Below are 12,956 nucleotides of genomic sequence, written 5' to 3'. Positions count from 1 at the left end.
GTGTGTGTGTGTGTGTGTGTGTGTGTGTGTGTGTGTGTGTGTCTGGTGTGAAGCAAAGCGTTAGGGAAATGGGAGGAGGGGCACCCTCTATCCTCAGGGAACTCCCACTCCCACAGCCAGATCGAACTGGAAACATATATGAGTCCAGCACTTGGAGATAAGAAGGTTTGAATAGGATGCAGGAAAGACACAGAGGCAGGAGAGGTTACTTCTGTCTGGGAGCCCAGGGAAGTCTTTAGAAAGGAGGCGACCCAGGAGCCCTTTTTTTTTTTAGATTTTTTTTTTTTTTTTTTTGAGAGCAAGAACGAGCAGAGGGAGAAAGAGAGGGAGAAGCAGGCTCCCAGTTGAGCAGGGAGCCTGAGGTGGGGCTCGATCCCAGGACCCTGGGATGATGACCTGAGTCAAAGGCAAAGGCTTAACCATCTGAACCACCTGGGCGCCCTCCAGGAGTCCTGTCTTGAGGACAGGGTAAGATGTTTGCCGGGGGCTGGCAGCGGACAGGCTCTCCGGGAGGAGGGGGCTCAGTCTGCGCAGAGGTGTGGAGGGGTGAGAGGAGGTGGGCGGGCCCAGCACCCGGAGCTGCTTGCACTCTGGGAGGAAGACTGAAGGAGAATGAGGCTCACTGTGTGACCCCCCCGGGGGAGCATGCACTTCATAGTGGGGACAAGGAGCTGTGGGTGAAATTGATGCATCTGTGGTGGTAGAATTTCAGTCCTGGGCTCTGTGTGGGGAGGAGGCTCAGGGTCAGGGGTACCAGGCCACGTGTGGGGGAGGGCAGCTATCCCACAGCCAAGGCCTCATTAGCCCCATCCCCAGCCCGTCGCCCCCATCCCCAGGGGGCCTTGCCCATGACCAGCAGGATGTCCAGATCGGAGCTGAAACCCTTGAATGGAGCATTCTGGGAATGTTCCCCTGCCCTTGCCTTTTGGGTTACCTTTAACACTGAGCCAGGTTACAAATGACCGCGTCCAGCCACCCCCAGTTAGGACTGAGCTGCCAGGGAAGGGGCCGACTTTGCTCTGATCCAGGGCATCCTTCCCAGTGATGGATGGGAAGGGGCTCTGGAAATTCTGACGTGTTCTATCAAGTCAGGAGTGGGAGGGCAGGAGGCAGGAGTTTGCTGACAGGACAGGGGACAAAGTGCTGGGAACAGCCCCTAAACACAGGGCTTCCTGTGTGCTCGGCGCTTTTTATCATTCCTTCCTCTTATTATGTCTATTTTACAGGTGAGGAAACTGAGGCAGGGAAAGGCTGAGTGAATTGTTTGAGATCAGTAGTTAGGAAACAGCAGAGCTGGGTCTGCACCGGGCAGCCTGGCTCTGGGTTGCACACTGGGTTGGCCCCTGGGCAGCAGGGAGGAGCCCGGGTTTGGCCAGAAGGGAAAGAACTCATCATCTCTGGGGGCACCTGGGGGGGTTCAGTCGGTGAAGCGTCTGCCTTCGGCTCAGGTCATGATCTCGGGGTCCTGGGATCGAGCCTCGTGTCGGGCTCCCTGCTTAGTGGGGAGTCTGCTTCTCCCTCTGCTCCTGTTCCTGCTCTCTCTCTCTCTCTCTCAAATAAATAAATAAATAATCTTTAAAAGAAAAAAAAAAAACCTCATCATCTCTGCGGCCCAGAGTTGTTTTCAGAGGGCGTCATACTCGGAGTCTGACAAACCCAGCGTGGAATTCTGGCTCAGCCACTTCCCTGTGTAAGCTGCCCAGCTTCTCTGTGCCTCGGTTTCCCCCTCTGTAAAATGGGGGTGGCAACGCCCACCCCCCGGAGCTGTTGTGAAGATCTAATGACGTGATGTATGTGACGTGCCAGGCACAGACGTGCGGAAGAAACGGGCGCCGTCGTGATGGCTGGCATTGCATGTGACCACGGAGGGCAAGACAGAATGTGCTTGGGCTGGAGGAGAGACCACAGTCGTCCAGTAGGAAGGACTTGGTGTCCTTCAGAGGCCTCTCCCTGCTGGGGGAAGTTTGGGGAGCAACTCTGGCCTCTGCGGCCAGCCAGTGCCAAGGGCTCGGGGGTTCTGCCGGGCTGGGGAGGCCGCCCTTGGACCCCGGGGAAGGGAGCTGGTGAAACCAGGGAGCGGGAGCCCCTTTGGAGGGCGGGGACGAGAAGTGGTGTCGCCAAGTGGAAATGAAGAGCCAGCAGGGGCATCCCCACTCCTCGGTGTCCCTTCTCTGCTGTGGGGGCGGCCCGACCTGGCCCCGTGGTTCTGGCTGTGCAGCCGTGGGCAAGCTGCTTCTCTCTTTGGGCCGCTCGCTTGTTCATCTGTATAAATGGGCTTCGCATTCTCTTAGGGCTCCTCTCATAGGTTCTAATTCTAGTCCAGGACTCAAGCTTAGCTTGAGGGGGCCTGGGCCTGCCGAGGGGCTAGGAGAGAGCTAGGAAGGAGGAAAGTGATGGAGGATGCCCATCTCTGGGCAAAAGGAGGCTGGAGACTTGGGGCACTCGGGGCCTTGGCTGGTGAGCAGACCAATAATGCGGGGGTGACATGGGAACATGGGACAGGGCCCCTGGTGCCAGAAGTGACTGTGGGGCAGACCGGCCCAGTTCAGAGTGTGTCGTGGGGGCAGGAGGCCAAGCTGATGGCAAGCGTGGCCACCACAGGGCCAGTCCACACCTCCGGACCCGGGCATGGACCGAGGTGCCTATGATGAGGACACTGGGGAGACTGGCTCTGGCCAAAGGAGAGGGACTCTGAGGCTGGGAAGTGGGTGCCAGGTCTTCCCATGCTGCTCTGGGACGGGCAGGGGCCAGACCAGGGCACGGGGAGGTGGCCAGGAATCACGACCCCATTCAGACCAAATCAAGGTGCGGTTCCGGGGGTGGCAGAGGCCCCCCTATCAGGTCTCAGCTCCCCTCTCCGATTGTCCTCTTCATCTGGGGCTTCAGGTCCTAAATGTCAGAGGAGGAAGTGGGGAAGGCCTGGGCTTCTCCCCAGGGGAGCCTTGCTCCCGCGCTGCCCGCTCGGCGCTGCGCTGACTCTCCACCCTGAGCCCTGGGCCCGGCTCCCGCTGCAGGGACTGTAGAGCTGCTGGGGCGGCGGGCAGGGCAGGGCAGGGCAGGGCTGCAGGTGCGGGTTGAGAGCACGTGGGGAGGGGCGCCTGGGGGGCTCAGTCGGTTGAGCGTCTGCCTTCAGCTCAGGTCATGATCCCAGGGTCTTGGGATTGAGCCCCACGTCGGGCTCCCTGCTCAGCTGGAAGTCTGCTTCTCCCTCTCCTCCCCACCTGTGCTCTCTCTCTCTCTCTAATAATTAAAAATCTTCAAAAAAAAAAAAAAAGAAAAAGAAAAAGAAAAGAGCACATGGGGAGGCAGCCTGAACGGGGAGGGAGGCTCAACTCTGACACTGTGCAGTCCTGCAGACTGGGGCGGGTTACTTAGCTTCCTGGCCTCAGTTTCCTCGTCTAGGAAATGGGATAATAATGATGATAATGAAGTTCCTACCTCATAGACTTGCTGCAACGAGGATTACATAAGGCGAGAGACATGAGCGCTTAGAACTGGCCCAGCATATAATCAGTGATAGATAGTTGAATATCATTATTCTCGTGATAAGCTGTTTATAACCGTAACCAGGGTGGGGGCAGGAGAGAACAGCTGCAGGGCCCCATCAGGGGCTGCGTGCCATGTGCCCATCAGGGGGCTCTGGGCTGACCCGCTCTATCCCACTCAGGCATGGGATCCACGGTGAGGCTCAGGGCACAGATGGGCCAGGCCTACAGGCAGCCCCTCACGCCACCCCCCCCGCCTCAGGCCCCAAGCGGGCATTGCCCAGAAGGCAGGCGGCACAGTGGTTTGACCCCCAGGCTCTGGAGTCAGATGGCCTGGGATCCAATGAGCAGCTTCTTAGCAGCTCTGTGGGCTGGGCTGGATGCTCAGTATACAAGGCCACGCCACCAAAAATAGGGCCGCTGTGAAGGCCCTTCTGTGTCATACAGTTGTTATAAGGATTCCACGAAGCAAACCCAAGGAAAAGGCTCAGCCCGGTGAGCATGCTCTGCTCTGCCACGGGCCGGGCACCAAAAAGCCTTGAACAAGCTAACTTACTTCCTAAACCTCGGCTTCCTCGGCCGGGGGCTGGTGATGTTCTCCAACCTTGGAGAAGTGATCAGAAATGCTACAGGTAAAGCAGCTGGCACAGAGTGAGAGCTGATAAATGGCAGGCGTTTAGTTCAGCCCTGTGTCTAGTCCAGGAAGCCTGTGTGTGTGTGTGTGTGTGTGTTTTCCCGATCTGCATTTGGGGTCTTCTGGTCCCTCTTCCCAAGGCTTCTGTCATGATTTTGGGTGGGGGACTCGACTGAGGTCACTGCCAGACTGGAGCCTTGGGTCAGTGCTGGATGTGAAGGGGGAGGAGATGGGCCCCCATGCAACCCTTCTTCCGGCTCACACGGTCCCTGATCACAGGGCTGATTGCTACTGGCCTTCGAGTCCACTGAGACCCACAGATCATTTTCTCAGTTTCTCCCGCAAAATGTCATCCCTGCTGTTCCAGTGCTGGGGGAGAGAGGGGAAGAACAGCACCTTGGCTTTCTAGTATTTTAAACTCTATCCCTCGCTCCCCACAAGACCTTCCCTTCTGTTGACTCTTTATAAAAGCTGAGAGGTTGACAGGATATTGATTGAGAAATGAGGGTTAGAAGAGTAAGGTGACTTGACTAAGGTCATGAGTGTTGGCTGGGAGAGTATGATCTGGGATCTTCTCCCTCCTGACACTGAGCTACTCTTGTCTTGACACAAAGCCAAGCTCCAGTCTCAGCTGAGAGGGAAGACGGCACTCTAGAAACTTCTAGGAAGCTGCCAAGATGGTCATGGAGGCCCTGGGGGACAAAGGACAGAGGACCCAGTAGAAGCCACCAGTTCCCTGGGGAGGCGCTGGGGGGCTATTGGCTGGGCAGGTAGCGTCCTGGGGAGGAGGCTCAGGCACACTGCCATGGGCAGCGTGTGTGTGTGTGTGTGTGTGTGTGTGTGCGCAATCCTCAGGCACACGTGTACATATGAGTTTCCTGCTGGGACTGGGGCTTCTCTGCTTCTCTACTTCATCTGAGATGGGACTGGGGTCAAGCCAACTCCTGTCACCTCCCTCGCTTTAGGTTTGGGTTATTTCCCATGGGTCACTGGAGCCTCTGTGTGACCCCAGACACTTAGACTCCCTAGAAGATTGTCCAGCCCAACCGCTTCAGGGCCCGATCATCAGGGCAACTGGCCCAGAGCCTAGGAGGGACTTAACCTGGGCCCCCAAATCCACCTTTCCAGTCCAGGGTTTTTTTCATGGTATTGCGTGGCCCCCAATGCCCCCGCGAGAGGTTTCTGTGGGTCCCCACACTAACGTCCGACATGCCCGCGTGTCGGTCTGCCCTTCAAGGGGCAGTGTATTGCTGAGGCCAGGGAGCGCACTCAGGTGCCGGGCTGCTCGAGGCTCTGGGCTCCGGCTGACCCACGGGCCCGGCATGGCTCCGCCTACCCCAGAGGGCTCACGAGGAAGAAAAAAGGCCCCTGATGGGCCATGTGCCCCCACCCTCTGTCTACCCGCAGGTCCCTGGCCCTGGGCCAGCAGTACACATCCCTGGGCTCACAGCCCCTGCTCTGCGGCTCCATCCCAGGCCTGGTCCCCAAGCAACTGCGCTTCTGCCGGAATTACATCGAAATCATGCCCAGCGTGGCCGAGGGCGTGAAGCTGGGCATCCAGGAGTGCCAGCACCAGTTCCGGGGCCGCCGCTGGAACTGCACCACCATAGACGACAGCCTGGCCATCTTCGGGCCCGTCCTGGACAAAGGTACCGTCTCTGGGCCGGGTAGCGGGTGGGGGGAGGGCCTGAGGACACAGTGACTCTTCCCCCTCGGGGTGCCTCAGCTCCCAGCCCGGGGTCCCCAGGAGAGGGCCGTAAAGCTGGTCAGGAACCGCAGCCTCCACAAAAGTGGGTCAGCTCCCTCTCTGGACCAACCCACACTATCACCGTGGCCGCCACACCTGCCCAGGTGCTGCTGGGGGCTGAGCAGCCTTGAGATGCTCTGTATCCTGAGACCCTAGGGCAGGACAGGAGGCCATGGCCTTCCTCCCCACCCCCCTCCCAGCTTGCACAGTGGTGGGGGGCAGGCTTTGTTGTGGACTTTTGTGACATTTTCCCAACACTGTGTTAAGTGCTATGCAAATCTAGCTTTTGGCGGGGGGGGGGGGGTGGGGGGTGGGGGGGTGGTGGAGAGCATCACCACCTCTAGGTCCCTCCCGTATAGAAAATTCTGGAGCTGAGGAAACTGTGAGATGCTGGTGGCATTGCATTGAGAAGATTCTGCTGACCCCCATACCCCTGCACGCTGGATCTGCCCAGACTGTGGAGGGGCTAGAGGGCGAGCCGGCCTCCGGGTAACTTTCCCGCCCTCCTGCAACCTGCCAGTCTAACCGGCTGGTGCCTGAAATGAATGGCATTCACACAACTTGACCTCAAGCATGACCAGGGGAGAGGGATGAGGGGGCCACTGCTCCCAAGAAGGGGACTTTGGGGCTGGAGAGTTCTGGGCTGAAGATGGACACCTCTGAGTAAGAGCCGTGTCCTGGAATTTAATGACCCCAGCTGGTCTCCTGGGAGCCACCACTCCCTTTCCGCAGCAACTTGAACCCTCCCGACCACCCCCCGGGGTTTTGCCACCCAAACTGGTGAGCCTGGCCCTCCCTTCTTTTACAAGAACTGTATTTATAGCCAGAAGGAAAAGGGATCTGAGAGCCAGGTGGATCTGATGGGGGGGGTGCGGGCGATGGGGGGCACTGACTCCCTACATATTAGTGTGCGGTCCCCCTTTACCTGGGCTTCAGGTATGCTGGGTCTGTCTGACCTACAGGCCATTGTCAAGGGACAGAAGAGCAATTAGCGAATCAATGGATGATGATTCTGTTTACGCTTCTATTACCAAAGCTAATTATTCCTTGTTTACATAAAAGGTTTGGCCTCTAATTGGGGCCAAGTGGCGGCGGTTTGCATTTCAAACCTGATCTTGCCCGGTGTGTCAGTCTCACCGCCTTCCGGCGCCCCACCTCGGGCCAGGTAGTGCTTAATCAAACAGCCTGGCGTCTAGACGCGCTCCCCAAAAGCAAGACTCGCCTTCTGATTGCTCTTCCCCGCTTGGGACATTTGGCAATGAAAATCGGGCCTTTGAGCCTATTACCCATGCACGTCTGTGTTCAACGTTTTCAATCACCGTTGTAGGTTCTGGTACCTGCCTTCATCTCTAAATTGCAAGAGGGCGGTTCTGTGTTGGCCGGGGGTGGGGAGCTGGGTAATATGTCAGAAACTCCAGGAATTTGATGAAGCCGAGGAAGGTCCGGGAAGAAGGCTCCACGCCGGCACGCGGGCTTCGGCGGGTCCCCACCAACGCCGCGCGGGCCGCCACGCGTTAATCTCTGCACACGCCCTCCCCCCAACACACACGCTTTGAGAGCCAGGGGGGCGGCTGCGGCGGGGTGGGGGGGCGCCCTGCCAGGGGCGCGCACCGTCCGCGGAGGCCGGGCCCCGCTCCCCACGGTTGGCCGGCCCGGAGGCCGGGCGGTGGCCGGCGGGGGACTCTCGCGGCACCCGTGGGGCGGGGGGGGGGGGGGAAGGGGGCCGCAGGGGTCAGCGGCCGGAAGGCGACGGGCCGCGACGGCGGGGCGCAGGCGAGCCCGGGATCGCGTTCCGCGGGCGGGGCGGCGCGGGCGGCCCGGAGGGGCTTAGGCGGCTTGAAAGGGGCCCGAGCGCCGCCCCCCCACCGCGCGGCCCGGCCCCGCGCCCGCTGCGGCCGCCGCGCCATTCACACGCCCTCTGGCCATTCGGCGCGGCGCGGCGCGGCGCGGGGGCGGGGGGCGCCGCTTCAATGGGGATTTCGCGGGCCGGCGCCGGGGCCGGGGGCGCGGCCCGGCCGCGGGAGCCGCCCGTTGCTACGCGGTGGCGGCCGGCCCGGCGGCCCGGGCCCGGCGGCCGCATTATGCGGGTAATGCGGTGTGACACCGCGCGAACAAAGGCGGATTGAGCGGCCCAGCGGGCCCCGCCGGACGGGGACCGGCACAGCGGGGCTGTCAGCGCCGCTCCCAGGCTAATCCCCGCCCCGCCCCCGCCCCCGCCGCCCCCGCGTCCCCGGGGCTGGGAACCGAGCGCGGCCCGGGGTCCGGGCGCCGCCGCCGCCGCCGCGAGAGGCCGCGGGCCCGGCCGGAAGCGAGGCGCTGGCCCTCGGCGCCGCCACCCCCGGGCGCCCAGGGGAGGGCGGGAGCCGGAACGGGGGCGAGGAGAGGGGGCCCGAGGTGGGGGGCGGGGCCTTGGCCGCCCGCGGGCTCGGTGCACCGGCGGGGCTGTCCGTGGAAGCGGGACGGGCAGCTCCTCCGCAGGTGGCCCCCGAGGCTCCCAGGCTTCCCGCTTGGGTGCCGGGCCGCGATCTCCCTCAGCACTCGGGATGGGAGCCCCGGCTTCTAGGCCGGCCTGCGTGGCCTTGGGCAGGTCACCTGCCGCTCTGGGTTCCTCTCCTGTCCGGAGAGAGGTGGTTGGACTGCAGTCTCCCAGGCCTTGGCCTTCTAATCCTCAATGTCTGCGTCTGTAAAATGGGCCTAAATTAAGACTTTCTGCCTCCTAGTTAAGAGGATTAAATGAGATCAAGAACATGAAGGGCAGAATCTGGTGCATAATGAGCTCTCAAACGTGGTTATCAGGATCATGAGGTTGGGGGACACCCCTGAGAAGTTCTCCTTTTCCTTCAAGGGATCCTGCCCTGTGTTCCGATCCTTCCCGTGGTGGCAGGGAGAGGGTTTGGGATTCGGGCCATTGCCCTCCTGGTCAGGAACTCTGGTGGCAGAGGGAAGTTATGCCCGTTTTACAAAGAGGGTAACTGAGACTCAGAAAAGGAAGGGGTCTGCCCAAGTGCATCGAGGTGGGGGATGGGGTGGACTTGGGTAGTTTAGGCAGTAGGTTCCCAGGCTTCCCTCCCGCAGGCCTCAGGCTCTCTCAGCAGTGGGAGGGCTCACGCCTGTGCTGCGGTCTCTGGACTTTGGGCAGATGGAGGGTAGGGGGCCCGGGGCCAGGACAGAGCAAGACGACCACATCTCTTCAGCAACCTGCCAGAGCTATAGTTTCTGCCCCTGCTTCTAACAGGCTCGGCTCTGCCCTGTACCAAGTGCTGAGGCCCTGGGTTAATCAGTTAGCTGCCCCGGGCCTCAGTTTGCTCATCTGTAAAGTGGGGATACCTCAGAGGCTGGGCCAGTCAAAAGGGGTCGGAAGGGCACCTTGGTTCCTCCCGCTTTCTCGGGGCTGGTGAGCCCTTCTTCCCTGCTGGGGAGGTCGAGGCAGGGCGGCTGTGCCCCAGGACCCGGCCTGAGCCATGCCCTCCCCACAGCCACCCGCGAGTCGGCCTTCGTGCACGCCATCGCCTCTGCCGGCGTGGCCTTCGCCGTCACGCGCTCCTGTGCCGAGGGCACCTCCACCATCTGCGGCTGCGACTCGCACCACAAGGGGCCACCTGGCGAGGGCTGGAAGTGGGGCGGCTGCAGCGAGGACGCCGACTTCGGGGTGCTCGTGTCCCGGGAGTTCGCGGACGCGCGCGAGAACAGGCCGGACGCGCGCTCGGCCATGAACAAGCACAACAACGAGGCGGGCCGCACGGTGAGCTGCGGCCGCCCTCGCACGACCCCGCCCGGTACCCCTTTGGGGACCCTGTCCCTGCCCCTCCTGGCTGGCCTCGCCCCCGCCCCACCCTGCCCTTCTGGTGACCCTTGTGCATCCCGGGCTCCCTGCTCTCCTCTTTCCCCTTGGTGGAGCTTGGCTCCCACCCACACCCCACAATCACCCCTTCTGTTCACCCATTCTCCCCGGGCTGTTTTGCATCTGCGCCCGCCCAGGGATGCGTCAGCTAGGGAGCGAGGGGCCCCATGGAGCAGGTACCCGCCAGCCCATCCAGTGCACTTGGGCTGCCCTGGGCAGGGCCGTGAAGACCGGTGGGCCTGACTGAATTCAGCCTCCACGGCTTCCTCTGGTTGTTTGATCTAGGGCGAGTCACTTAAGCTCCTGGTCTCAGTTTCCCCATCTGTTAAACGGGGATCACCATCCCCATCTCCTACAGCTTTGAGAAATGGCTGGGATTTCTGCCAATGCTTGGGCTGTGAAGGGGAGGGAAACAATGGTCATCAGTCTTTAGGTCCGCACCTCGGCCCCCAATCCATTCTCTTCCTGACCCCCAGTAGGAGTAGAGAAGGCTCCAGGGATGGGGTGGGCAGGGGGCAGAGTGGGAGGGCCTAGGTGGGGTCGTGCTGGGGGCCAGCTGCTTCTCCTCTTCCCCAGACCATCCTGGACCACATGCACCTCAAATGCAAGTGCCACGGGCTGTCGGGCAGCTGTGAGGTCAAGACCTGCTGGTGGGCCCAACCCGACTTCCGCGCTATCGGCGACTTCCTCAAGGACAAGTACGACAGTGCCTCGGAGATGGTGGTGGAGAAGCACCGCGAATCCCGCGGCTGGGTGGAGACCCTCCGCGCCAAGTACGCGCTGTTCAAGCCGCCCACCGAGAGGGACCTGGTCTACTACGAGAACTCCCCCAACTTCTGCGAGCCCAACCCCGAGACGGGCTCCTTTGGCACCAGGGACCGGACTTGCAATGTCACTTCCCACGGCATCGATGGCTGCGACCTGCTGTGCTGTGGCCGCGGCCACAACACGAGGACGGAGAAGCGGAAGGAGAAATGCCACTGCATCTTCCACTGGTGCTGCTACGTGAGCTGCCAGGAGTGCATCCGCATCTACGATGTGCACACCTGCAAGTAGGGAGCCAGGTAGGGCGGCGGGCCGGGGGCGGCTGCGGGGCCTTGGGACAGGGACCTGGGTTTGCCCGGCTCCTCTTCTTGACCAACCCACTTCTCTTTCTGAGCTGTCCAAGACACGCGGCCCAAAACAGGAAGCCAGGATTTCCCCAGCTGCAGTGGGAATGGTCCCCGGGCAGCTTTGGGTGGACTACACAAAGCACAGATACCAGCCAAGTGTGTGCACGCAAGACTGCCAGCAACTGATTAATATTTGTATACAAGTTAGTAAATTATGAGCCAGGTCAGATGTTTGCATGGCCACTGGCTATCATTGCTGAGCATCTGGGAGCCAGAGGAGGGACACTGTGGGGCTGGAAGCCAGGACACCTGACTTCTGGTCCCAACTTTGCCCTGTTCCATGAAGTCCCCAATTTCCAGTTCTTTCACTTCCATGGGCCTCAGTTTTCTTACCGTAAAACAAGGGGGGTAAAATAATTGAAATAGTAGGCCAAAGATCCTCTTTTACCCCTGGGGCAGAGTCATTTTGCATCCACCTTGAACTTTGAGGGCAGGTTTTTGCACAAGCATAAATCCTACTGACCTCGAGGAGGTGGGTGGGGGAAGCGGTATATAAGCCCATATCCTGACAGATCTGAAGCTTGGGTGGAGTGGGGCCACTCTCACCGAGTTTATGGAAGGGGATGGGGAGGAGGAGGGATTCAAGTTCAGAGTGATGGTGGTGAGTAATCAAGGGATCAAAGGCTGGTGGGTTATGTTCCCAAGCTTCCCAGAGGTGGCCTGCGTGGGAGACACGGTGCCTGGCCCTTGGAGCCATCGGTCCCCAGCATAGGTCAGGACTGATGTAAGGTGGTCCTCGAGTCTTGGGGCTGGAAGGTCTGAGGCCACTATGCCCTCTCTCCCTTTTCTCTGCCCTGAGAAGGAGCCTAGTATATAGAGGCGTGAGCCCTGGTCCAGCTGCCGTCACCTGCCAGCCGGGGGGACCCACACAGGAGAGTTTTTATAGATCTGCCTCCTTATCTATCATCCTCCCCAGAGGTGCTGTGGGGACAGTGCTTGGTTCATTGCGAAGAACTTACCTGCCTGAATCATCGCCCCGGGACAGTGCAGGGGAGAGCACCCCACTGGGCGACACAGCTCCACAGAGGGCACCCCCGAGCTGGTGGCACGCGTCTACACTGTGTGGGCCTGGGGGAGGGGCCTGGGGCCTCTCTGAGGTGTGGAGGAACCCACACCATGGGGAGAGTTCTGCGTGAGTCCATCTGGGAGGCCCCTTGGTGTAGCTCAAGCTATGACCTGCCAGGGACGGGGTCCAGAAAGGCAGCAGGCAGCACGGCTTTCTTGGTGTCTGAACGGGCGCAGTGTGGCCGGCGGCACCAGGTCAGCCCGGAAGCCCCGAGTCCAGTTTCCTCATCCGTACGGTGATGGTGGGAGCCTAACAGGAGTTTTATAAGCCCCAGTGAGCTACCAGCGGCGAATGCTTGTCTGAATCTGATACTGATAGGGAGTGATAACTGCCATCAGAGAGCCGTGACATGAGGGTGTCATCCCGCAGTGAGATGGTGTCATCCGCGTGGGCAAGTTTCGTTTCCTGCTTCTCACAGTGGTAGGAAAGTCCGCGAACACGGAAGAGCTCACAGGCTCATTGTAGCATGCCCACTGTGGCCAAGGCAACGTGGTGCCCCCAGCAGGACATAGCTCTGGCCATTCTGAGGGGGAGCCGAGGGGAAATCAGAACTTCAGAACACTAACAGCAGACCCATTGCTAGGGGAGGGACACTGAGCCCAGGACACTTTCTGCCTCCAGAAAGCTTCCAGACGGGTCCTGCAGAGGCTCCAGCACAGTGGCTCCAGGGGGCTCTGGGGTGTCACCGAGTCGGACCCCAGCAGCTGTGTTCCAGCACCTCCCCTCCCCAGGTGGGCCGCCAAGATAAGCCATCAGCCAAGCAGGGAAAGAGGTGCTGGTTTGACCCTCAGTGTCCAGAAAAATCCTCTGCCTGCCCACCTGTAATTAGTACTGATCCTGAGAGGCATTAATACATCTTCAGCACTCTTTTCTCCCATTTCTGAAGTAGAATGGTGTTTTCTCCAATCTGACAGAAAGAGCTACACAGGCATGGATTCGAAATGCCCTGTCCAGGTAGACCGGTGCCCCCGAGGCCCTTCCCTCTGGTCACTCTGGAGCCCTTGCTCTGGG

At 60.5% G+C, this 12,956-nt stretch overlaps 1 protein-coding gene across 1 annotated transcript in view; it reads left to right on the top strand.

Annotated features, from left to right (window-relative positions):
• WNT3 (Wnt family member 3) overlaps positions 1–12,956 on the top strand; it is a 49,052-nt gene that overhangs the window by 32,864 nt on the left and 3,232 nt on the right. The window contains exons 2-4 of the mRNA XM_081804803.1: positions 5,527–5,768; positions 9,343–9,608; positions 10,284–10,771. Coding sequence (XP_081660929.1) covers positions 5,527–5,768; positions 9,343–9,608; positions 10,284–10,763 — 988 coding nt within the window. The 3' untranslated portion in view covers positions 10,764–10,771. The remainder of the gene's footprint in view (positions 1–5,526; positions 5,769–9,342; positions 9,609–10,283; positions 10,772–12,956) is intronic.

Source organism: Leptonychotes weddellii, chromosome 15 (genome assembly GCF_054177405.1).
Source record: "Leptonychotes weddellii isolate Sample4059 chromosome 15, ASM5417740v2, whole genome shotgun sequence".
Classification (NCBI taxonomy): domain Eukaryota; kingdom Metazoa; phylum Chordata; class Mammalia; order Carnivora; family Phocidae; genus Leptonychotes; species Leptonychotes weddellii.
The sequence above is the reverse complement of the archived record's forward strand: the minus strand, read 5'-3'. Positions and strand labels throughout refer to the sequence as shown.